Source organism: Lethenteron reissneri, chromosome 72, assembly GCF_015708825.2.
Source record: "Lethenteron reissneri isolate LAM-NWPU_2019-01 chromosome 72, ASM1570882v1, whole genome shotgun sequence".
NCBI lineage: Eukaryota > Metazoa > Chordata > Hyperoartia > Petromyzontiformes > Petromyzontidae > Lethenteron > Lethenteron reissneri.
Genome location: NC_083850.1, coordinates 1,026,719 through 1,052,210, shown reverse-complemented (window position 1 = coordinate 1,052,210; position 25,492 = coordinate 1,026,719). Strand labels below are relative to the sequence as shown.

Sequence of the window (25,492 nt, the reverse complement as noted above, 5' to 3'; positions counted from 1 at the left end):
CACATCATACAGCCAACTCGTAAATGGGGCGGTATATGATAGCCTTCGCTGCTGTCGACGGGGCCAAGCAGCGAGTGTTTAACTCCATTGTTTCAGAATCCGTGTCATCACCCGGCCACAGCGCCTTAGCCAAACTACATCGTCCCAACAAGGCAGCCTTCCCTATGCTGTGTATTTTAGCAGAATATTAACGGACGCACTTGAAGATAACAATTCGTCTAGAAAAGGCAGGCGACTTGTTCTACCAACATGATTTCAATTTATATCCGAAAGAAGTATGAGTTCATTCATGAGTAGTATTCACTAAGCACCGATGGCACTAACCTACACACAGCTATGATTAAACAAAGTAAACATTAGTCGCTCATCCCAGCTCAGACATGATCATAGCAATTATTTCCAAGTTCGTGTCGGGTCCCACGAGAATAGGGCACGTTCACAAACTTTCAAATTGTAAACTCACAGAGCATACTCTAACATTATAAACTCTAACAATATAACCTTTAAACTATGAGCTATACATTGTAACGCTTTAAAATAACACTACAAACTAGTGTTATAGTAAACTATTATGTTGTGAACTCTAACAATATAAGCTATGAGCTATACATTATAACGCTATAAAATAACAATAAACTGTTGTTAAAGATTAGAACACCGTACATTGAAGTGTGATTTTTGAATTCGAATTCTTAGCTTCACACCGTGGTCCTCTAGGAATCACAATTTGCTCGTCAGTATGTAACATGTCTGTATGTAATATGTATGCATGAGATATGTCTGTATGTAATATGTATGCATGTAACATGTATGTATGTAATATGGACGTGCGAACCAATGGTGGGATATGTGAAACATGAAGGTGCAGAATCAGGATGGGATTACAATTATTTGAATAACACTTTGGTGGTATGCGCCGCAGCCTGGCTGCCCAGCAGATACCAAGGAGGAATTTTGGGAACAATTGATGGACACATGCAATCAAATAAATGGAGAAGAGCAGTTAGTAATTGGTGGAGACCTAAATGGACACGTTGGAAACGCCCGGGATGGATACCCTCGAAACCATGGTGGCCAAGGATATGGTACCCGGAACGATGAGGAAAACCGAGCCATGGACTTTGCGGAAGCCCATGATCTTGTCCTCGCCAACACCTTCTTCAAGAAGAGACCGTCCCATCTCATTACGTACGCCAGTGGTGGGATATCAACTCAAATTGATTTCTGGCTTGTCAAGCGGGATAAGCTGAAAACGGTGACAAACACTAAAGTCATACCATCGGACAACATCACCCCACAACATCGCATCCTGATCATGGACATGAAAATGGACATTGGCCAGCGACATCGCCCACCAACAACGGAACAGCAGCGAATTAAGTGGTGGCGGATGAAGGAATGCAAAGATCAGCTGAGAGTCGCCCTCAATCAGATTGACGTGAACACCAACCGACCAGCGAATGCGATTTGGGAAGATCTCGCCGGCCAACTGTGCACAGCAGCAACGGAAGCACTGGGGCTAACTAAGCCGGCAAAACACTTCATTGACAAGCAAATATGGTGGTGGAACGAAGAAGTTCAGCTAGCAGTGAAAGAGAAGAAGCTAGCTTTCAAGAAGTGGCGCAAAACGCTCGCAGATCTGGATTACCAACAATACAGAAACTGCAAATCGGCAGCGAAGCGAGTAGTAGCAGCGGTGAAATTAGCTCAATACGACCAACTGTATGTCGAACTGGACACCCCAGAAGGTGCCAATAAGATCTATCGACTGGCAGAGGCGCGCCATCGTTCGACTCAGGATATTGGTCAGGTCAAATGCATAAAGGATGAGAATCACAGCACTCTCAGAGACCCGCCCGCCATCCTTCAAGGCTGGAGCAACTACTTCTCTGGAATCTGCAACCAGGAATTTCTCCACCCACCTATTATTAGCGCTGAACACGTCCTCGATCCGGTTTCACCTATCACCATCACCGAAGTGGAACAAGCTATCAAGAGAATGAAGAATGGGAAAGCGACTGGCCCGGACGATGTACCTGCTGAGGCCTGGAAGATCCTTGGCAGGCAGGGTGCTGCCCTCCTTACCCAACTCTTCAGCACCATCACGAGCACCGGTGAGGTCCCAGAAGCCTGGTCGACCAGCACGACGGATCCAATTTGGAAGGGTAAAGGGGCCGTGGCAGAATGCTGGAATTACAGGCCAATCCGGCTCCTGTGTCATGCGATGAAGATCTTTGAGCGAGTTTTGGACACGAGGATTAGAAACATCGTCACCCTATCACCCAACCAATGCGGCTTCGTCAAAGGATGTGGCACTACGGACGCCATTATCGCGGCGAGGCTCCTGCTGGAGAGGCACAGAGAGAAGAACAAAGCTGTGCACGTGTCGTTCCTCGACCTTGAAAAGGCATTTGACAGGGTCCCCCACGACCTCATCTGGCACTCGCTTCGATCCCATGGAGTCCCTGAAACCTACGTGCATTGGGTGCAACTCCTATACAAGAACGTCACCAGTGCAGTCAGGTGTGCAGTGGGCATATCGCCGCCATTTCCCATCAGCGTTGGAGTGCACCAAGGATCGGCCCTGTCACCACTCCTGTTTATCCTGTGCATGGACACGATCACTGCCGACCTGCACACGCCCCTGCCATGGTCAATTCTCTACGCGGATGACGTCCTCCTCTCAGATGAAGAGAGAGGAGAAGTGGAAAGACAAACGCGCCTGTGGAAGGAACGTTTGGACGAAAACGGGATGAGGTTCAACATCAAAAGACGGAGTATATGGAGTGTGGCCCCCAAACCGATGGCACCATCAGCATTGACGGAGAAGATCTGAAGAAAGTGACGGACTTCAAGTACCTGGGTTCCACCATCAGCTCAGATGGTAGCATCACGACTGATGTGAGGTCACGAGTCAATGCGGCATGGATGAAGTGGAGGCAAGTCACCGGAGTCCTCTGTGATAGGAAAATGCCGGATAGGCTGAAGGGAAAAATTTACAAGACCATCGTCCGACCGGTGGCACTCTATGGATCCGAGTGCTGGCCAGCCACAACTGTACACGAACAAGCTCTCCACACCATGGAGATGAGGATGCTCAGATGGAGCCTCGGACTCACTCGATGGGATCGTGTCATGAACGAAGACGTTCGGAATCGACTTGGTGTGGCCCCCATTGCGGACAAGATGCTTGAGGCAAGGCTTCGGTGGTACGGCCATGTGATGCGAAGTGAAGAGTCATCAGTGGCCAAGACTGCCATGTGTATTGAGCCAGAGGGCCGCCGTCCACGCGGACGTCCGAAGAAGCGATGGATGGATCGAATAAAGGAGAAGACATAAAGACGGTCAACGCATCCCCTGAAGATGCCCTGGACCGAGACAAATGGAGAAGACAATGCCGAAAAGCGGACCCTGTGCCACAGCGGAACAACGCTAGGAATAATATTACCTATTGGGTTTCACTCCCTCGTCGAGACGGCCGCTCTCTTCCTTTTCTAAAGTTACATGCTAATTTCTCTGCATTCACTTTAAACCGAGGACAAAGTTTTTCAATTTATTCAAAATAAGCGCACAATTACACACTGAGATGCACTTACATATTCATGCATGAAGCACAATGGGCACATTACCCTTCGGTATGTTAATAGACATGCGGATTGTACCTTCCAAAATTAACAATCGAATGCAAATATCCTGAAAGACAAAGGATTGGATCCTAGGGGGGGAGTTATAAGGCGGCTCAGAAGCAGAGCTCAATGCCATTTCGAGAGGGAACTTGATGAGGTTGGACGCTCGACTCGTCGCTCTGCTGATCGCCCTTCAACCGCGAGACAACGCAGCCTGGCGAGCACAATTGCTGTGTCGACAGTTAGGCGACTTTGCGTCGGGAGAGTTCGTGGCGACATCTTCAGACGGGTTCCAGACATCGATAGACCGTGAATCTCCAAGTAAGTGTCTATTTTCGCGGATAAACTCGTTTTCGTCGTTGAATTAGCGGGATTTTTTTGCGTCTCGGTTTGACGCGAGCGTCGTTCTTGTTTTAGCCGTTCACAAAATCTAAAACTCAACGCTAAACACTTTAAATCGAGGCCGATTGCGTTCTTTTGACTCAATAACACCGCTGCTGTTGCTACGCTCACATGGAGCAGAGACGCTCTCCACAGCCCCACGCACGCGGAGGAAAGAAGCCATTCAATTGCTCTGTGTGTGGGAAGGCATTTTCACGGCCATCACATCTTCAGAGACACCAGAGAACACACACGGGCGAGAAGCCATTCCTGTGCCCTGTGTGTGGGAAGACATTTGCACACTCGTCACATCTTCAGAGTCACCAGAGAACACACACTGGTGAGAAGCCATTCCCGTGCTCTGTATGTGGGAAGACATTTGCACAGTCATCAACCATGAACAGCTGAAATTCAAGGTGCTGCAATGAGTCCTGAAGAAGTTTCCACCTTCGATCCCATGCAGTTGGATCCCGAGAGATGGCTGGATGTAATGGAGTGGCTCGAGTCAACCAGAGAGCTCGGAGTGACTGAAAAAAATTACGTCATGTGGTTATACCTATTAAGCCGTATCGAGTACTTTCGTGTGTAATTTTGACCATTTTAGTTTTACAGTTTTTGAGAGTTTAATGACGTGCACAGTGGTGGTTTGTAATGTTATCGGATTACTTGCCGAAGTGGTGTGATGAGCACTGGTTGTGAGAGGGTTCAATTGTAGTCGTTAAGTGTTCCTGTTGAGCTAAAGTTGGAATGCGTCTGTAGGTACATCTTTACTCAACATTTTAAACGTTTCAGTTTTCAAGTATAAAGTTTTTATGATTGGTATTAATCGACTTTAGATAGCCGATTTCAGGATGTACATTGATGACGCGTTCGTTGGATATATGGCCTTGACTTCAACAAAGACGCACAGTGAACAAATGTGGTGAACTAATAAGGAAATCATGGGGAATGAAACTTTAACGCTTTGGTATTCCTGGAACGGAAATGGTTTGCATTCTACTGGAAATGTGTGAACATAGGAACGTAATAAATATTGCCTTCGAGTTTTGACGTAAAATTATTGCAGATGAATAAAAACGTATTTTAACAAATGTTTGTCAGTTCTTTATTGTATAATGTTCCTAGCAAAAACATGTTCAGAGAATTTCAGGTGGAGGATCTCCATCACACAAGTGTGTCCTTACCCGGCAGCATCTTGGCTGTCTACCCGATTAACACGTGTTCCTTGAGGGGAAAGGTCCCCGTAGTTAATCGTTCATCAACGTACCTGTCCCTAATCCCGAAGTATGTCGGGGATAAACTGTACTCTATAACAAGTAAACTGTAATACTAAAAACGATAACACTAAACATTTAACGATTATAAACGTATAACCATATTCACGGAGGCAAGGTATTATAATATCATTAGAATAGTGGGATTCGAATAATTGTAGTTTGATTCTAATCCTGCATATCCTATACCCGGTTTGCATATTCACTTACCATACATAAGACACCAGTGTGATTTTAATTTGAGCACAGTGCGATTCTAATTATTCTTATTCGATTATAATCCCACTATAACAGTTAAAAGGATTTTACAGCGTTCATAGGTTATAATATTATGTTTCACTATGTTAGAGCTTAACATGTGAGAGCCTACAACTATCAGAGTTGATCAAATGCGACGATCAAAGGCGTCAATAGGGTAAGTTTGATCAGAGTCTTTGATCAAAGATTGCGATGATCATGTCTGAACTGAGAATTAAGTGACTAAATATTACTTTGTTTAACCATAACTGTGTGTAGGTTATCTTCTTGGTTCTTTCGGTAAAATAACGTAGAAGGGAAATAATAAAATAATACAAATAAAACAGAATAAAAAAATTATCACGACGTTTCGGCCACAACGCAGGCAACCGTCCTCAGGTGAAGAACAGGGCTGTCGGAAAGACAGCGTCTGAATGAACACCACCAAGCTTGGCAGCGTATATTTAAGCTGCAGGGGGAAGGGCGCCTTGACAAGGGAATTTGCATATCAACAGATGAAATTAGAATATTTATGGGAAATGCAGATATGGGATTAGTCACTACTTGTGGAATGCGTAGGAGGTGGGGGAATCTCAAAGTCATATTATGCCCGTGCATTATGTAGGATTAGCAGGAACAAAGGGAGGAAGTGGGGTTAGCAGTAATAAAGGGAAGGAATTTTAATTATAAGGAGCTGCAGCAGCCATACCACCACGTAAAAAACTAAACTATAACCTACATCAATATTATCAATATACTAAATATACTCTCCAATAAGCTGAGCTACTAACAGGAAGTAATAGTGGACGGGCATGTGAACTTTGCCCGTATGTATGTAATGTGTATGCATGCCATTTGGACTTGCGAAGCGGGGGGGTCGGATATGCGAACTGGGGCGTGCAGGATTAGGAATCGGATGAAAATTATTAGAATAACACTATGGTAGTATTATAATTACACTGAGCTAGAGTGTATGTTATATGTAGATGCGCATTGGGAGTCGTAAATGCAAACTGGGAGGTGCTCGGTTTAGAATAGCATCAAAATGAGTTTCATAACAACGTGGTCCTATTAGAATCACGCTATCAACAGCTGCTGATGTTCGGGTGGCGGCCGTCGATTCGGGCTCTGCTCTTCATTTCCTCGCCTGGATGGTGCCGCGGGATGCAGCGTTTCTGAAGGTGATGTTGTTGTTGCTGCTGCAGTTGCTGCAGTTGCTGCTGCTGCAGTTGCTGCTGCTGCAGTTGCTGCTGTTGCAGTTGCTGCAGTTGCTGCTGCTGCAGTTGCTGCTGCTGCTGCAGTTGCTGCTGTTGTTGCTGGTACTGTTGTTGCTGGTACTGTTGCTGCTTAAGTTTCAGTGGTGTTCCGTGATAGGATAACAAACTTTGATCAAATAATCTTATCAAACGAGTCGTTACAATTGTAACGAATCATAATTGCACGGGCTTATGTTGGGTTTGTAAGATAATTCTATATTTACATACTGAATATTGCTATTTGATGCCATTGAGATAGAACATTCACCCAGCAGTGGACAGCTTGATCCTAATACCACAAAAGTGTTATTCAAACAATTTTAATCCCATCCTGATCCTGCACCTTCCGTTTCACATATCCCACCCTTGGTTCGCACGTCCATATTACATACATGTTACATGCATGCATGTTACATGCATGTATGTAACATGTTACATACATACATGTTACATGTGTAGGGGTGTTAAAGAGAGGGCCCGTTATGCATGGCAGCCTATGGAAAACAAACACAGTGGGCGGGGCTACGTAAGTGCACGAGGAGGTGCCCTCTACGACGTCCGAGCCAGACACCCTGGGGGGGGCTGGTTCAAACGTTATGATCCCCCGGGGCCCCACCCCTCAGGGAGGGGTTGGGTATAAAAGGGGATGTTCAAAGGGCTCGAGGCAGTTATGTTAAGCTAAGGGAAGAAGACTGAAGACGTCTTAGATAGAGCCCTGGACTCCCCTAGTTCGATGTCCTTTTCAGGGCCGGACAGGACTGAGCCAGCGGCGTGGTCCCGAAAGCCAGAGCCGGTGCTCTTGTAAGAGCTGGTCTGGAACTCCGGGTACCGGGCCCGACTTACCAGTGTCGGGCCAGTTAGCCTCCCCTAGCCCATTAGTGGAGGATTCGGGGCTAGGACAGAGTTAGCTAGGGGTGTATCCCGAGTTATACGGGTGAGGGGGCCGATACCCCCTCGAGTGTGTATATGCCCACTGTCGTATTGTGAAATAAATATACGTGCACCTCCCTCCTCGGGTGGCGTCGTCGCGTCGGGGGTGCTGGGCGTGTGAAGGGTGATTCGGATGCATGGGAAATGGTGCAAGGTCTGCTGATGCATTGGGACGGCAAATCCCAGCGACATCGGCTGGTGGTCCCTTCTGGGTTGCGAGGCAAGGTGGTGTGGGCCGCGCATGAGCGCCTATTACACCTGGGGACCCAAAAGACTCTTGCACTGCTACAACTTGATTTTTTTTGGCCTGGCATGACGAGGGATGTTGGGGATCTATTGGGATCATGCCCTCGGTGTGCGCAACGGAAACCGCCGGCGCGGGAGTCTAACCCGCCCTTGCAATTGATCAAAGTGTCCAGAATAAATGAGCTTGTTGCGCTGGACATTTTGGGCCCATTTCCCGCCACCCCCAGGGGCAATAGGTATTTGTTGACTGGTGTCGAGTATTTTACACGCTGGCCTATGGCCTGGCCCCTGGCCAACCAGTCGGCAGCAGCCATCGTGGAGGCCTTTGTTCAGGGATACGTCCTGGACAAAGGTGCTCCGGAGCGGCTGCTGACCGACCAGGGCAGAAATTTTTCCGGTAAATTACTCAAACAAGTCTGTGACCTCCTAGGCACGAAGAAAATTCGTACCTCCCCGTATCACCCGCAAACTGACGGGATGGTCGAGCGCCTGCATCGCACCATTACGTCAATGATGTCACAGCAGGTCTCGGACTCACAGACTGACTGGGACCTGCATATTCAAGGGGTCTTGGCGGCATACCGGATGGCACCCCATGCAGCTACGGGATTTTCCCCCTTTTACCTCATGTACGGTCGCGAACCCGACCCGCCTGTTCGCGCCCAGCTGCAGATCCCCGAGCCGCAAGGGAAAACTAAATTGGCTGACCACGTCAAATTTAATCTGGCCAAATTAACAGAGGCGCGGGATGCTGCAATGCTAAACTCGGACCTCCGTCAAAAGGCGAATGAGCGCCTCAGGCTGGGTCGGGCGCACATGATACAGTGGAAGCCGGGGGACAAGGCATGGCTGCACTGTCCCCAAGTGCCACTGGCTACCTCCTCTAAGCTGGTGCGGCCGTGGCGGGGCCCTGTGGAGGTGGTCGAAGTTTTGCGACCACAGTGCGTGCGCATTAAATGGGGGAAGCGGCGATGGTTTGTGCACCCCTCTAGGTTAAAACCCTTCGTTGCGGTACACAAACCCACTTCACACATGCGTGGCCAAACGTGTGGGGGGTCGACCGACTCATTGGGTCCGTCTCCGTCGTTCTCACCTAATGCCTTGCCGGCCGTGCCACCTCCAGGTGCATCAGGACTGACGGGCTCACGCCCGACCACCCCTCTTGGGGATACCGACGGTCGCGCGGCATCGGATGAGGACTCACTCCGGGACGGACAATTGCCACCTGACGGTCCGCCACCCGGGGTTACCCCGTGTGAGGGGCCCGCTGCAAGGACGCGCGCAAAAATGCGCAGACTGTTATGAGGCCGGAAGATGTGTACATAGGTTGTGTTCATTGTGTGTTGTGTGGGTGGTGTGTTCCCTGCCCATTGAAATGTACATACGTTGGGTTCACCTGGTGTTGTGTGTATGGTGGGTTCCCTGCAAATTGTATATAGGTTGTTTTTTTTTACGGAATTCGTATTTATTCAAGGGGGGGTGCGTCGGGTTGTTTTCTCTTCTTGCTGTTGCATTTTGTTGTGTTCTTGTTGCTGTTCTTGTTATTGTTGAAAAATAGTGAGGCACACGCGCGGTCAAGGTGTAAATGCACTTTTATTGTCATTTTTGTATGTTGGCAGCCGGGACGGCTGCAAGCTATGCGGGGGGGGGGGGGGGGGGGTGATGTAGGGGTGTTAAAGAGAGGGCCAGTTATGCATGGCAGCCTATGGAAAACAAACACAGTGGGCGGGGCTACGTAAGTGCACGAGGAGGTGCCCTCTACGACGTCCGAGCCAGACACCCTGGGGGGGGCTGGTTCGAACGTTATGATCCCCCGGGGCCCCACCCCTCAGGGAGGGGTTGGGTATAAAAGGGGATGTTCAAAGGGCTCGAGGCAGTTATGTTAAGCTAAGGGAAGAAGACTGAAGACGTCTTAGATAGAGCCCTGGACTCCCCTAGTTCGATGTCCTTTTCAGGGCCGGACAGGACTGAGCCAGCGGCGTGGTCCCGAAAGCCAGAGCCGGTGCTCTTGTAAGAGCTGGTCTGGAACTCCGGGTACCGGGCCCGACTTACCAGTGTCGGGCCAGTTAGCCTCCCCTAGCCCATTAGTGGAGGATTCGGGGCAAGGACAGAGTTAGCTAGGGGTGTATCCCGAGTTATACGGGTGAGGGGGCCGATACCCCCTCGAGTGTGTATATGCCCACTGTCGTATTGTGAAATAAATATACGTGTGCCTCAACCTCGGCGTCAAGCGTCTTCATCGGTACTTCACATGCATACATGTTACATACAGACATATTACATTCATGCATATTACATACAGACATGTTACATACTCACGAGCATAGTGTGATTCTTATAGGACCACGGTGTGAAGCTAAGAATTCGAATATCACACTTCAATGTTCGGTGTTCTAATCTGTAACACTAGTTTATTGTTATTTTATAGCGTTATAGTGTATAGCTCATAGCTTATATTGTTATAGTTCAAAACATTATAGTTTACTATAACACTAGTTTGTAGTGTTATTTTAAAGCGTTACAATGTATAGCTCATAGTTTAAAGGTTATATTGTTAGAGTTTATAATGTTAGAGTATGCTCTGTGAGTTTACAATTTGAAAGTTTGTGAACGTGCCCTATTCTCGTGGGACCCGACACGAACTTGGAAATAATTGCTATGATCATGTCTGAGCTGGGATGAGCGACTAATGTTTACTTTGTTTAATCATAGCTGTGTGTAGGTTAGTGCCATCGGTGCTTAGTGAATACTACTCATAAATGAACTCATACTTCTTTCGGATATAAATTGAAATCATGTTGGTAGAACAAGTCGCCTGCCTTTTCTAGACGAATTGTTATCTTCAAGTGCGTCCGTAAATAAACTGCTAAAATACACAGCATAGGGAAGGCTGCCTTGTTGGGGAGATGTAGTTTGGCTAAGGCGCTGTGGCCGTGTGATGACACGGATTCTGAAACAATGGAGTTAAACACTCGCTGCTTGGCCCCGTCGACAGCAGCGAAGGCTGTCATATACCGCCCCATTTACGAGTTGGCTGTATGATGTGTATAGTTGAAGGTGCTAGGTGTTGTCTTCTTCTAACAGCTACTAACGTGCGTGTGTTGTCTGTTTTTACGATTTGTCCATTGATGTTTTTTTTTTATTGCGGCGTTTTTTTGTTAAGTTCTGTCACTTGAGTGTAGCAGTTTGTTTAAGAATTCGTCACGTGAGCGTGGTGTTTTACTTGTGGGAATTTCGCTTTGTCACAATTTGTGATTGTTATAATAATTGTAAAGATTCATAATCTCATGAGTTTATAATGGGTTTGTGCGTGATTCTTATACGACCACACTGTGATTCTAATGCTTCTAATGATAGTATAATACCTTACCTCCGTTTAAATGGTTATAAATTAAAACACTAGTTTATAATCGTTTAATGTTCAGTGTTATCGTTCATAGTATTACAGTTTACATGTCATAGAGTACAGTTTTTCCCCGACATACTTCGGAATTAGAGACTGGTACGTTGATGAACGATTAACTACGGGGACCTTTCCCCTCAATGAACACGTGTTAATCGTGTAGACAGCTAAGATGCTGCGGGTTAAGGGCACACTTGTGTGATGGAGATCCTCCACCTGAAATTCTCTGAACATGTTTTTGCTAGGAACATTATACAATAAAGAACTGACAAACATTTGTTAAAATACGTTTTTATTCATCTGCAACAATTTTACGTCAAAACTCGAAGGCAATATTTATTACGTCCTATGTTCACACATTTCCAGTAGAATGCAAACCATTTCCGTTCCAGGAATACCAAAGCGTTAAAGTTTCATTCCCCATGATTTCCTTATTAGTTCACCACATTTGTTCACTGTGCGTCTATGTTGAAGTCAAGGCCATATATCCAACGAACGCGTGAATGTACATCCTGGAATCGGCTATCTAAAGTCGATTAATACCAATCAAAAAAAGCTATATACTTGAAAAAAAAACATTTAAAATGTTGAGTAAAGATGTACCTACAGAGGCATTTCAACTTTAGCTCAACAGGGACACTTAACGACTACAATTGAACCCTCTCACAGCCAGTGCTCATCACACCACTTCGGCAAGTAATCCGATAACATTACAAACCACCACTGTGCACGTAATTAAACTCTCACAAAAACTGTAAAACTAAAATGGTCAAAATTACACACAAAAGTACTCGAAACGGCTTAATAGGTATAACCACATAACGTAATATTTTTTCAGTCACCCCGAGCTCTCTGGTTGACTCTCGAGCCACTCCATTACATCCAGCCATCTCTCGGGATCCAACTGCATGGGATCGAAGGTGGAAACTTCTTCAGGACTCATTGCAGCACCTTGAATTTCAGCTTTTGATTTCAGTTTCCTTTCATTGTGGACCTTCTGATGCCTATTCCTGGTTGATGAGTGTGCAAATTTCTTCCCACACACAGAGCACAGGAATGGCTTCTCGCCCGTGTGTGTTCTCTTATGATCTTGAAGAGGTGATGAGTGTGCAAATGCCTTCCCACACACAGGGCACAGGAATGGCTTCTCGCCCGTATGTGTTTTCTGATGGCGTTGGCAGTTTGCTGGAAGTGAAAATGCCTTCCCACACACAGAACACAGGAACGGCTTCTCGCCTGTGTGTGTTCTCTGATGAGTTTGAAGAGTTGATGCCCGTGTAAAGGCCTCCCCACACACAGAGCACAGGAATGGCTTCTCGTCCGTGTGTGTTCTATGATGACTCTGAAGATGTGATGACTGTGCAAATGTCTTCCCACACACAGAATACAGGAACGGCTTCTCGCCCGTGTGTGTTCTCTGGTGTCTCTTAAGATGTGATGGCCGTGAAAAGGACTTCTCACACACAGAGCAATTGAATGGCTTCTTGCCTCCGTGTGCGTGGGGCTGTGGAGAGCGTCTCTGCTCCATGTGAGCGTAGTAACAGCAGCGGTGTTATCGAGTCAAAAGTACGCTATCGGTCGCAAGGATGTTTAGCGTTGAGTTTTGGATTTTGTTAACTGCTAAAACAAGAACGACACTCGCGTCTAACCGAGACGCCAAAATATCCCGCTAATTTGACGACGAACACGTTTAAGAGTTTATCCGCGAAAATAGACACTTACTTGGAGATTCACGGTAGATCGATGTCTGGAACCCGTCTGAAGATGTCGCCACGAACTCTCCCGACGCAAAGTCGCCTAACTGTCGACACAGCAATTGTGCTGACCAGGCTGCGTTGTCTCGCGGTTGAAGGGCGATCAGCAGAGCGACGAGTCGAGCGTCCAACCTCATCAAGTTCCCTCTCGAAATGGCATTGAGCTCTGCTTCTGAGCCGCCTTATAACTCCCCCCCTAGGATCCAATTCTTTGTCTTTCAGGATATTTGCATTCGATTGTTAATTTTTGAAGGCACAATCCGCATGTCTTTTAACATACCGAAGGGTAATGTGCCAATTGTGCTTCATGCATGAATATGTAAGTGCATCTCGGTGTGTAATTGTGCGCTTATTTTGAATAAATGGAAAAACTTTGTCCTCGATTTAAAGTGAATGCAGAGAAATTAGCATGTAACTTTATAAAAGGAAGAGAGCGGCCTTCTCGACGAGGGAGTGAAACCCAATAGGTAATATTCTTTTACAGCGTTACAATGGATAGTTTGTAGTTCATAGGTTATATTATGTTTCACTATGAAAGAGCTATTCGAATTATTCGAATCACTCCGTGGTCCTATTCGAATCACACTACGGTCGTAAGTAAGTAACATGTATGTATGTAACATGTCTGTTTGTAGTAAGCATATGTGCATGTAACATGTAACATGCATGCATGTAACATGTATGTATGTAACATGTATGTATGTAATATGGACGTGCGATCCAAGGGTGGGATTTGTGAAACGGAAGGTGCAGGATCACACTTTGGTGGTATTAGGATCAAGCTATCCACTGCTGGATGAATGTTCCATCTCAATGGCATCAAATAGCAATATTCAGTATGAATATATAAAATAATCGCACAACCCCAACATAAGCCCCTGAAATTATAAATCGTTACAATTGTAATGACTCGTTTGATAAAAGTATTTTATCAAAGTTTGCTATCCCATCAAGGAACACCACTGGAACTGAAGCATATTAAGCAGCAACAACAGCAGCAGCAACAACAGCAGCAGCAGCAACAGCAAAAACAGCAACAACAGAAGCAGCAGCAACAGCAACAGCAGTAACAACAGCAGCAGCGACGACAGCAGCAGCGACGACAGCAGCAGCAACAACAGCAACAGCAGCAACAGCAGAAGCTTTTTTTTTTGTTTTATTTATACCTACGTGACTTTACCGAAAGAACCAAAGAGTATAGATATTCTAATACTGTCCCTCCGTTTACGGCACAATCGACAACTCTTCAAACTTATCAGAGAACGCACACGGGCGAGAAGCCATTCCTGTGCCCTGTGTGTGGGAAGACATTTGCACACTCGTCACATCTTCAGAGTCACCAGAGAACACACACTGGTGAGAAGCCATTCCCGTGCTCTGTGTGTGGGAAGACATTTGGAAACTCATCAAATCTTCAGAGTCATCAGAGAACACACACGGGCGAGAAGCCATTCCTTTGCTCTGTGTGTGGGAAGACATTTGCACAGTCATCAACAATGAACAGGCATCAGAAGGTCCACAATGATAGGAAACTGAAATCAAAAGCTGAAATTCAAGGTGCTGCAATGAGTCCTGAAGAAGTTTCCACCTTCGATCCCATGCAGTTGGATCCCGAGAGAGCTCGGGGTGACTGAAAAAAATATTATGTCATGTGGTTATACCTATTAAGCCGTATCGAGTACTTTTATGTATAATTTTGACTATTTTAGTTTTACAGTTTGTGAGAGTTTAATGACGTGCCCAGTGGTGGTTTGTAATGTTATCGGATTACTTGCCGAAGTGGTGTGATGAGCACTGGTTGTGAGACTGTTTAATTGTAGTCGCTATATGTTCCTTTTGAGCTAAAGTTGGAATGCGTCTGTAGGTACATCTTTACTCAACATTTTAAACGATTTTTGTCAAGTATATAGCTTTTTTTGATTGGTATTAATCGACTTTAGATAGCCGATATCAGGATGTACATTGATAACGCGATTGTTGGATATATGACCTTGACTTCAACATGGACTCACAGTGAACAAATGTGGTAAATTAATAAGGAAATCATGGGGAATGAAACTTTAACGCTTTAGAATTCCTGGAACAGAAATGGTTTGCATTGTACTGGAAATGTGTGAACATAGGACATACTAAATATTCCCTTCGAGTTTTGACGTAAAATTATTGAAGATGAATAAAAACGTATTTTTAACAAATGTTTGTCAGTTCTTTATTTTGTAATGTTCCTAGCAAAAAAATGTTCAGAGAATTTCAGGTGGAGGATCTCCGTCACACAAGTGTGCTCTTAACCGGCAGCATATTGGCTGTCTACCCGATTAACACGTGTTCCTTGAGGAGAAAGGTCCCCGTAGTTAATCTTTCATCGACGTACCAGTCCCTAATTCCGAAGTATGTCGGGGATAAACTCTTATAACATGCAAACTGTAATACTATAAACGATAACACTGAACATTAAACGATTATAAACTAGTGTTTTAATTTATAACCATTTAAACGGAGGTAAGGTATTATAATATCATTAGAAGCATTAGAATTACAGTGTGATCGTATAAGAATCACGCACAAACCCATTTTTAACTCATGAGATTATGAATCTTTACAATTTTATAACAATCACAAATTGTAACAAAGCGAAATTCCCACAAGCAAAACACCACGCTCACGTGACGAATTCTTAAACAAACTGCAACACTCAAGTGACAGAACTCAACAAAAAAACGCCGCAATAAAAATAACTACATCAATGGGCAAATCCTAAAACAGACAACACACGCACGTTAGTGGCTGTTAGAAGAAGACAACACCTAGCACCTTCAACTATACACATCATACAGCCAACTCGTCAATGGGGCGGTATATGACAGCCTTCGCTGCTGTCGACGGGGCCAAGCAGCGAGTGTTTAACTCCATTGTTTCAGAATCCGTGTCATCACCCGGCCACAGCGACTTAGCCAAACTACATCTCCCGAACAAGGCTGCCTTCCCTATGCTGTGTATTTTAGCAGTATATTTACGGGCGCACTTGAAGATAACAATTCGTCTCGAAAAGGAAAGCGAATTGTTCTACCAAAACGATTTCAAATTTCTATCCGAAAGAAGAATGAGTTCATTCATGAGTAGTATTCACTAAGCACCGATGGCACTAACCTACGCACAGTTATGATTAAACAAAGTAAACATTAGTCGCTCATCTCAGCTCAGACATGATCATAGCAATTATTTCCAAATCCGTGTCGGGTCCCACGAGAACAGGGCATGGCCACAAACTCTCAGATTGAAGAAGTCGCTGCTTTGCCATCGAATGGTTTCGTAGCTGCTGTAGTTGCTTCTGTTACTGCTATATCGGCAGCATGTTGGTGTCCCGTTATGGGATAACGTCTTTGATCAAAAACTATGATCGAACCTACCAGACCAACGCCATCGATCGACGTCTTGGATATACTCTCACATTGTAAACTCTGACATTGTAAATTCTCACACTGTGAACTTTAACATTATGAAATTCAACAATGGTAACTTAAAAACATTCACATATAGAGTAATCTAAAAATTACTGTAAACTAGTATTGTTAGTAAACTCTAAATTTGTGAACTCTAACAATATAACCTATGAGCTATACATTATAACGCTATACAATAACATTATTAACTAGTGTTATAGATTAGAACAACCTACCTTGAAGTGTGAGTTTCGAATCGCTTTCGAATAATTCGAATCACTCCGTGGTCCTCTTCGAATCACACTACGGTCGTAAGTATGTAACATGTATGTATGGAACATATCTGTTTGTAGTAAGTATATGTGCATGTAATATGTATGCATGTAACATGTATATATGTAACATGGTACATGCATGTATGTAACATGTATGTAATATGGACGTGCGAACCAAGGGTGTGATATGTGAAACGGAAGGTGCAGGATCAGGATGAGATTAAAATTACTTGAATAACACTTTGGTGGTATTAGGATCAAGCTATCCACTGCGGGATGAATGTTCCATCTCAATGGAATCAAATAACAATATTCAGTATGAATATATTAAATAATCGCACAAACCCAATATTAGCCGGTGAAATTATGAATCGTTACAATTGTAATGACTTGTTTGATAAAAAATATTTGATCAAAGTTTGTTATTCCAAACGGAACACCACTGGAACTGAAGCATATTAAGCAGCAACAACAGCAACAGCAGCAGCAACTGCAGCAGCAGCAGAAACTGCAGCAGCAGCAGAAACTGCAGCAGCAGCAACTGCAGCAGCAACTGCAGCAGCATCAACTGCAGCAGCAGCAGCAACTGCAGCAGCAGCAACTGCAGCAACACAAGTCTGACCTTAACCGGCAACGTCTTGGCTGTCTCCACCATCAACTTGTGTTCCTAGAGGGGAGAGGTCCCCGTTATAAATAGTTTAGCAACGTTCCTTTCCCTAATTCCGAAGTATACTGGAGATCACTTGTACTCTAAAACATGTAAACTGTAACGCTTTAAAGATAACATTAAACATTAAACGAATATAAACTAGTTTTTTATATAATTTATAAGACCGTAAACGGAGGGACAGTATTAGAATATCTATACTCTTTGGTTCTTTCGGTAAAGTCACGTAGGTATAAATAAAACAAAATAAATAACGACGTTTCGGACGCAACACAAGCGCCCGAAACGATGTCTGCAGCAGACATCGTGCTGCTCGCAGCAGACATCGCGGATATCGCGATTCTCACCTGAAAACGGGCGCTTGTGTTTAGTCCGAAACGTGATTTACTTTGTTTTATTTCTACTTACGTGACTTTATCGAAAGAACCAACGAGTATTAATTCCTGCAGTCACGTAAGCTTCAAATCAATATTAGAATATCATTAGAAGTATTATAATCACAATGTGATCGTATTCGAATCACACTCTGCGCATATGTATGTATAATAGGGTACGTGCAAGCGAACTGTGCTCGTATGTATGTAATATGTACTGTATGTCCGTTGGACATGCGAACCTGGGGGTCGGATATGCGAACTGGAGGGATGCAGGATTAGGGTCGGATTAAAATGATTAGAATAACACTATGGTGGTATTAGAATTACACTGAGCTAGAATGTATGTTATATGTAGATGCACATCGGGAGTCGTAAATGCAACCTAGGAGGTGCGCATTTTAGAATCGCATTAAAATTATGATAATAACAACGTGGTCCTATTAGAATCACGCTATCGACTGCTGCTGATGTTCGGGTAGGGGCCTCCGATTCGGGCTCTGCTCTTTCTTTACTCGCCTGGTTGGTGCCGCGGGACGCAGCGTCTCATCCGACAGGCGTTGCAGCAGCTGGGTGATGGCATCCGTGAGTTTGTCAACTTTCTCTTCAAGTTGAGGCCGTCTCCCTCGTGGTCTCCTCCCTCTGCGCGTGCTGTGGGTTGCTCATGGCCGAGGTGGAGCTGCATGTTGAATCGGGTGTAGACGTTATTTTAGCAATATATTTAAGGACCGTGTTGTGTAAACCTCCGCCCACACTTGGTCTCGCCTTCCCTTATCGAACTCTCTCTCTATCTTGTTGTCACCACTTGTCCCTTAGTTGATGCACTGTCTTTACATCACCCACCTCTATGACCTCTACCGCCATGGGCAGAGCAACTTGGGGGACATACCCGGTGGCACCTGTAGGCAATACAACCATGCCCTGTCCCCCACTGCCCATGGAAGCACGTGTTCCCGCCGCCCCGAGTTCGTTTCATTAGCGGATTGCGCTCTGGTGGGGAAATGTCCTCGTTATGATTCGTTTCGCAACGTTCAGGTCCAGAATACCGAAGTACACCGGGAATCACCTGTACTTAAAACATGTAAACTGATAACACTATAAACAATAACACTAAACATTAAACGACAAAAAAAACCTACCAACTGGTTTTATACCACCATAAACGGAGGTACGGTATTTTAATTTCATTAGAAGTATTATAATGGAACTCTACACATGGTTAATTGTCCGTTCAATCGAACCGACGGTCGGATATGTGAACTGTGGGGGGTCGAGGGTAAGAATCGCATTCAAATTTTAGAATGACAATTTGGTCGTATTAGCAAATTACTGTACTTGAATGTGTGTTATGTGCAAATGCAAATTGTTAGTCGTAAATGCGAGGGAGGGGTTAAGAGGTGCACGTTTATTCCAGTGTCAACATTTATTTTAGCATCATATTTAATGACACTGTTGTTAATAAGAATTCGTCTGGACCATGGCACGTGCCTTGTTCTACTCGATCAACCAAAATTAGTACAATGTCGGTCATACAGGAGTGTGATTTCATTCATGAGTAGTATTCACAGAGGCCCGATGACACTAACCTACCTAAAGTTATGGTTAAACAAAGTAATCTTGAGTGTATTCTTAGGTTTTTTCGGTAAAGTCACGTGGGTAAAAATTTAAAATTAATAAAAGTAAAATAAAAAACAATCACGACGAAAAAACCTAAGAATATGAATCCTTGCAGTCACGAAAGCTTCAAATCTATAATTAATCTTGAGTGACTTAATTCTCAGCTCAGCCATGATCATCGCAAACATTTCCAAAGACGTGTGGGGTCCTGCGAGAGCAGGTCCTGACTACAAACAGCTGGGCAGCAGAATCGGAAGTAGCTGCGTCGCCCTCGAAATGTGATGTTGCTGCTGTTGTTGTCGCTGCTGTTGTTGCTGCTGTAGTTGCTTCTGTTGCTGTGATATACGCAGGGAGGTGGTGTTCCGTGATGGGATGACGCCTTTGATTAAAGCCTCTGATCAAACTCACCCGATTGACGCCCTTGATCGTCGCATTTGATCAACTCTGATATTTTATACTCTCACATGTTAAGCTCTACCATAGTGAAACATAATATTATAACCTATGAACTACAACCTATCCATTGTAACGCTGTAAAAGAATATTACCCATTGGGTTTCACTCCCTCGTCGAGAAGGCCGTTCTCTTCCTTTTCTAAAGTTACATGCTAATTTCTCTGCATTCACTTTAAATCGAGGACAATTTTTTTCCATTAATTCAAAATAAGCGCACAATTACACACTGAGATGCACTTACATATTCATGCATGAAGCACAATGGGCACATTACTCTTCGGTATGTTAATAGACATGCGGATTGTGCCTTCCAAAATTAACAATCGAATGCAAATATCCTGAAAGACAAAGGATTGGATCCTAGGGGGGGGAGTTATAAGGCGGCTCAGAAGCAGAGCTCAATGCCATTTCGAGAGGAAACTTGATGAGGTTGGACGCTCGACTCGTCGCTCTGCTGATCGCCCTTCAACCGCGAGACAACGCAGCCTGGCGAGCACAATTGCTGTGTCGACATTTAGGCGACTTTGTGTCGGGAGAGTTCGTGGCGACATCTTCAGACGGGTTCCAGACATCGAAATACCGTGAATCTCCAAGTAAGTGTCTATTTTAGCGGATAAACTCTTAAACGTGTTCGTCGTCAAATTAGTGGGATTTTTTTGTGCCTCGGTTAGACGCGAGTGTCGTTCTTGTTTTAGCAGTTAGCAAAATCCAAAACTCAACGCTAAACATCCTTGCGGCCGATAGCGTACTTTTGACTCGATAACACCGCTGCTGTTACTACGCTCACATGGAGCAGAGACGCTCTCCACAGCCCCACGCACACGGAGGCAAGAAGCAATTCAATTGCTCTGTGTGTGGGAAGGCATTTTCAAGGCCATCAACTCTTCAAAGTCACCAGAGAACACACACGGGCGAGAGGCCATTCCTGTGCCCTGTGTGTGGGAAGACATTTGCACACTCATCACATCTTCAGAGTCACCAGAGAATACACACCGGCGAGAAGCCATTCCTGTGCCCTGTGTGTGGGAAGACATTTGCACACTCATCACATCTTCAGCGTCACCAGAGAACACACACGGGCGAGAAGCCATTCCTGTGCCCTGTGTGTGGGGAGGCATTTGCACGGTCATCAAACATGAACAGGCATCAGAAGGTCCACAATGATAGGAAACTGAAATCAAAAGCTGAAATTCAAGGTTCTGCAATGAGTCCTGAAGAAGTTTCCACCTTCGATCCCATGCAGTTGGATCCCGAGAGATGGCTGGATGTAATGGAGTGGCTCGAGAGTCAACCAGAGAGCTCGGGGTGACTGAAAAAATATTGTCATGTGGTTATACCTATTAAGCCGTATCGAGTAATTTTATGTGTAATTTTAGTTTTACAGTTTTTGTGAGTTTAATGACGTGCACAGTGGTGGTTTGTAATGTTATGGGATTACTTGCCGAAGTGGTGTGATGAGCACTGGTTGTGAGTGGGTTCAATTGTTGTCATTATGTGTTCCTGTTGAGCTAAAGTTGGAATGCGTCTGTAGGAACATCTTTACTCAACATTTTAAACGATTTTTGTCAAGTATATAGCTTTTTTGATTGGTTTTAATCGACTTTAGATATCCGATATCAGGATGTACATTGATGACGCGTTCGTTGGATATATGGCCTTGACTTCAACATGGACTCACAGTGAACAAATGTGGTGAATTAATAGGGAAATCAATGAAACTTTAACGTTTTGGTATTCCTGGAACGGAAATGGTTTGCATTGTACTGGAAATGTGTGAACATAGGACTTTATACATATTCCCTTCGAGTTTTGACGTAAAAATGATTGCAGATGAATAAAAACGTATTTTTAACAAATGTTTGTCCGTTCTTTATTTTATAATGTTCCTAGCAAAAACATGTTAACATAATTTCAGGTGGAGGATCTCCGTCACACAAGTGTGCCCTTAACCAGGCATCATCTTGGCTGTCTACCCGATTAACACGTGTTCCTTGAGGGGAAAGGTCCCCGTAGTTAATCGTTCATCAACGTACCAGTCCCTAATCCCGAAGTTTGTCGTGGATAAACTGTACTCTATAACATGTAAACTGTAATACTATAAACGATAACACTAAACATTAAACGATTATAAACTAGCAATTTAATTTATAACCATATAAACGGAGGTAAAGTATTATAATATAATTAGAAGCATTAGAATCACAGTGTGGTCGTATAAGAATCGCACTCTGCTCATATGTATGTATAGTGTACGTGCAAGGATTGGATACAAATTATTACAATTACAACATGGTTATATTACAATCACGATTTTCACAGCTAGATGTCATCGAATAACAAAAGACGTAATATACCTATATAAATAAACGCACAAACCCATTTTTAACTAATGAGATTATGAATCGTTACAATTATTATTATAACAATCACAAATTGTGAAAAAGCGAATTTCCCACTAAGCAAAACACCACGCTCACGTGACTAATTCTTAAACAAATGACAGAACTCAACAAAAAAACGCCGCAAAAGCAAGAACAACATCAATGGATAAATCCTAAAAACAGACAACACACGCACGTTAGTGTCTGTTAGAAGAAGACAATACCTTATAGAGCCAACTCGTAAATGGGGCGGTATATGACAGCCTTCGCTGCTGTCGACGGGGCCAAGCAGCGAGTGATTAACTCCATTGTTTCAGAATCCGTGTCATCACCCGGTCACAGCGCCTTACCCAAACTACATCTCCACAACAAGGCAGCCTTCCCTATGCTGTATATATTAGCAGTATATTTACGGACGCACTTGAAGATAACAATTCGTCTAGAAAAGGCAGGCGACTTGTTCTACCAACACGATTTCAAATTTCTATCCGAAACAAGTATGAGTTCATTCATGAGCAGTATTCACTAAGCCCCGATAGCACTAACATACACACAGTTATGATTAAACAAGGTAAACAATAGTCGCTCATCCCAGCTCATACATGATCATAGCACGTCCACAAACTCTCAAATTATAAACTCACATTGCATACTCTAACATTATAAACTCTAACAATATAACCTTTAAACTATGAGCTATACATTGCAACGCTTTAAAATAACACTACAAACTAGTGTTATAGTAAACTATAATGTTGTGAACTCTAACAATATAAACTATGTGCGATACATTATAACGCTATAAAATTACATCATAAACTAGTGTTACAGATTAGAACACCGTACATTGAAGTGTGATATTCGAATCTCATTCGAATTCTTAGCTTCACACCGTGGTCCTCTAAGAATCACACTATGCTCGTGAGTATGTAATATGCATGAATGTAATATGTATGTATGTAACATGTATGCATGTAAAATGTATGTATGTAATATGGACGTGCGAAACAAGGGTGGAATATGTGAAACGACTACAAACAGCTTGGCAACTGAATCGGAAGTAGCTGCGTCGCCCTGGAATGTGATGTTGCTGCTGTTGTTGTCGCTGCTGTTGTTGCTGCTGGAGTTGCTTCTGTTGCTGTGATATACGCAGGGAGGTGGTGTTCCGTGATTGCATGATGCATTTGATTAAAGCCTCTGACCAAACTCACCCGATTGACGCCCTTGATCGTCGCATTTGATCAACTCTGATATTGTAGACTCTCACATGTTAAGCTCTATCATAATGAAACATTATATTATAACCTATGAACTACAACCTATGCATTGTAACGCTGTAAAAGAATATTATCTATTGGGTTTCACTCCCTCGTCGAGAAGGCCGCTCTCTTCCTTTTCTAAAGTTACATGCTAATTTCTCTGCATTCACTTTAAATCGAGGACAACGTTTTTCCATTTATTCAAAATAAGCGCACAATTACACACTGAGATGCACGTACATATTCATGCATGAAGCACAATGGACACATTACTCTTCGGTATGTTAATAGACATGCGGATTGTACCTTCCAAAATTAACAATCGAATGCAAATATCCTTAAAGACAAAGGATTGGATCCTAGGGGGGGAGTTATAAGGCGGCTCAGAAGCAGAGCTCAATGCCATTTCGAGAGGGAACTTGATGAGGTTGGACGCTCGACTCGTCGCTCTGCGGATCGCCCTTCAACCGCGAGACAACGCAGCCTGGCGAGCACAATTGCTGAGTTGACATTTAGGCGACTTTGGGTCGGGAGAGTTCGTGGCGACATCTTCAGACGGGTTTCAGACATCGATATACCGTGAATCTCCAAGTAAGTGTCTATTTTCGCGGATAAACTCTTAAACGTTTTCGTCGTCAAATTTACGGGATTTTTTTGCGTCTCGGTTAGACGCGAGTGTCGTTCTTGTTTTAGCAGTTAACAAAATCCCAAACTCAACGCTAAACATCCTTGCGACCGATAGCGTACTTCTGACTTGATAACACCGCTGCTGTTACTACGCTCACATGGAGCAGATAAGCTCTCCACAGCCCCACGCACACGGAGGCAAGAAGCAATTCAATTGCTCTGTGTGTGGGAAGTCATTTTCACGGCCATCACATCTTCATAGTCACCAGAGAACACACACGGGCGAGAAGCCATTCCTGTGCCCTGTGTGTGGGAAGACATTTGCAAGGTCATCACATCTTCAGATTCATCAGAGAACACACACGGGCGAGAAGCCATTCCTGTGCCCTGTGTGTGGGAAGAAATTTGCAAACTCATCACATCTTCAGAGTCATCAGAGAACACACACGGGCGAGAAGCCATTCCTGTGCCTTGTGTGTGGGAAGACATTTGCACAGTCATCACATCTTCATAGTCACCAGAGAACACACACGGGCGTGAAGCCATTCTTGTGCTCTGTGTGTGGGAAGGCATTTGCACAGTCATCACATCTTCAGATTCATCAGAGAGCACACACGGGCGATAAGCCATTCCTGTGCCCTGTGTGTGGGAAGGCATTTTCACAGTCGTCAAATCTTAACACGCATCAAAAGGTCCACTATGATAGGAAACTGAAATCAAAAGCTGAAGTTCAAGGTGCTGCAATGAGTCCTGAATAATTTTCCACCTTCGATCCCATGCAGTTGGATCCCGACAGATGGTTGGATGTAATGGAGTGGCTCGAGGATCAACCAGAGAGCTCGGGGTGACTGAAAAAATATTGTCATGTGGTTATACCTATTAAGCCGTATCGAGTAATTTTATGTGTAATTTTAGTTTTACAGTTTTTGTGAGTTTAATGACGTGCACAGTGGTGGTTTGTAATGTTATGGGATTACTTGCCGAAGTGGTGTGATGAGCACTGGTTGTGAGTGGGTTCAATTGTTGTCATTATGTGTTCCTGTTGAGCTAAAGTTGGAATGCGTCTGTAGGAACATCTTTACTCAACATTTTAAACGATTTTTGTCAAGTATATAGCTTTTTTGATTGGTTTTAATCGACTTTAGATATCCGATATCAGGATGTACATTGATGACGCGTTCGTTGGATATATGGCCTTGACTTCAACATGGACTCACAGTGAACAAATGTGGTGAATAAATAGGGAAATCAATGAAACTTTAACGTTTTGGTATTCCTGGAACGGAAATG

At 44.2% G+C, this 25,492-nt stretch overlaps 1 protein-coding gene and 1 pseudogene across 1 annotated transcript; one reads left to right on the top strand and one right to left on the bottom strand.

The window, feature by feature from the left end:
* LOC133361268 (zinc finger protein 84-like) overlaps nucleotides 1-25,492 on the bottom strand; it is a 539,839-nt pseudogene that overhangs the window by 113,303 nt on the left and 401,044 nt on the right.
* Nucleotides 1,115-25,134, top strand: LOC133361314 (zinc finger and SCAN domain-containing protein 2-like). Its single transcript, XM_061580252.1, has 5 exons — nucleotides 1,115-1,255; nucleotides 4,212-4,400; nucleotides 20,834-21,088; nucleotides 24,433-24,777; nucleotides 25,126-25,134. Exons 1-5 carry the CDS (start codon nucleotides 1,115-1,117, stop codon nucleotides 25,132-25,134), a joined length of 939 nt encoding a protein of 312 aa, XP_061436236.1.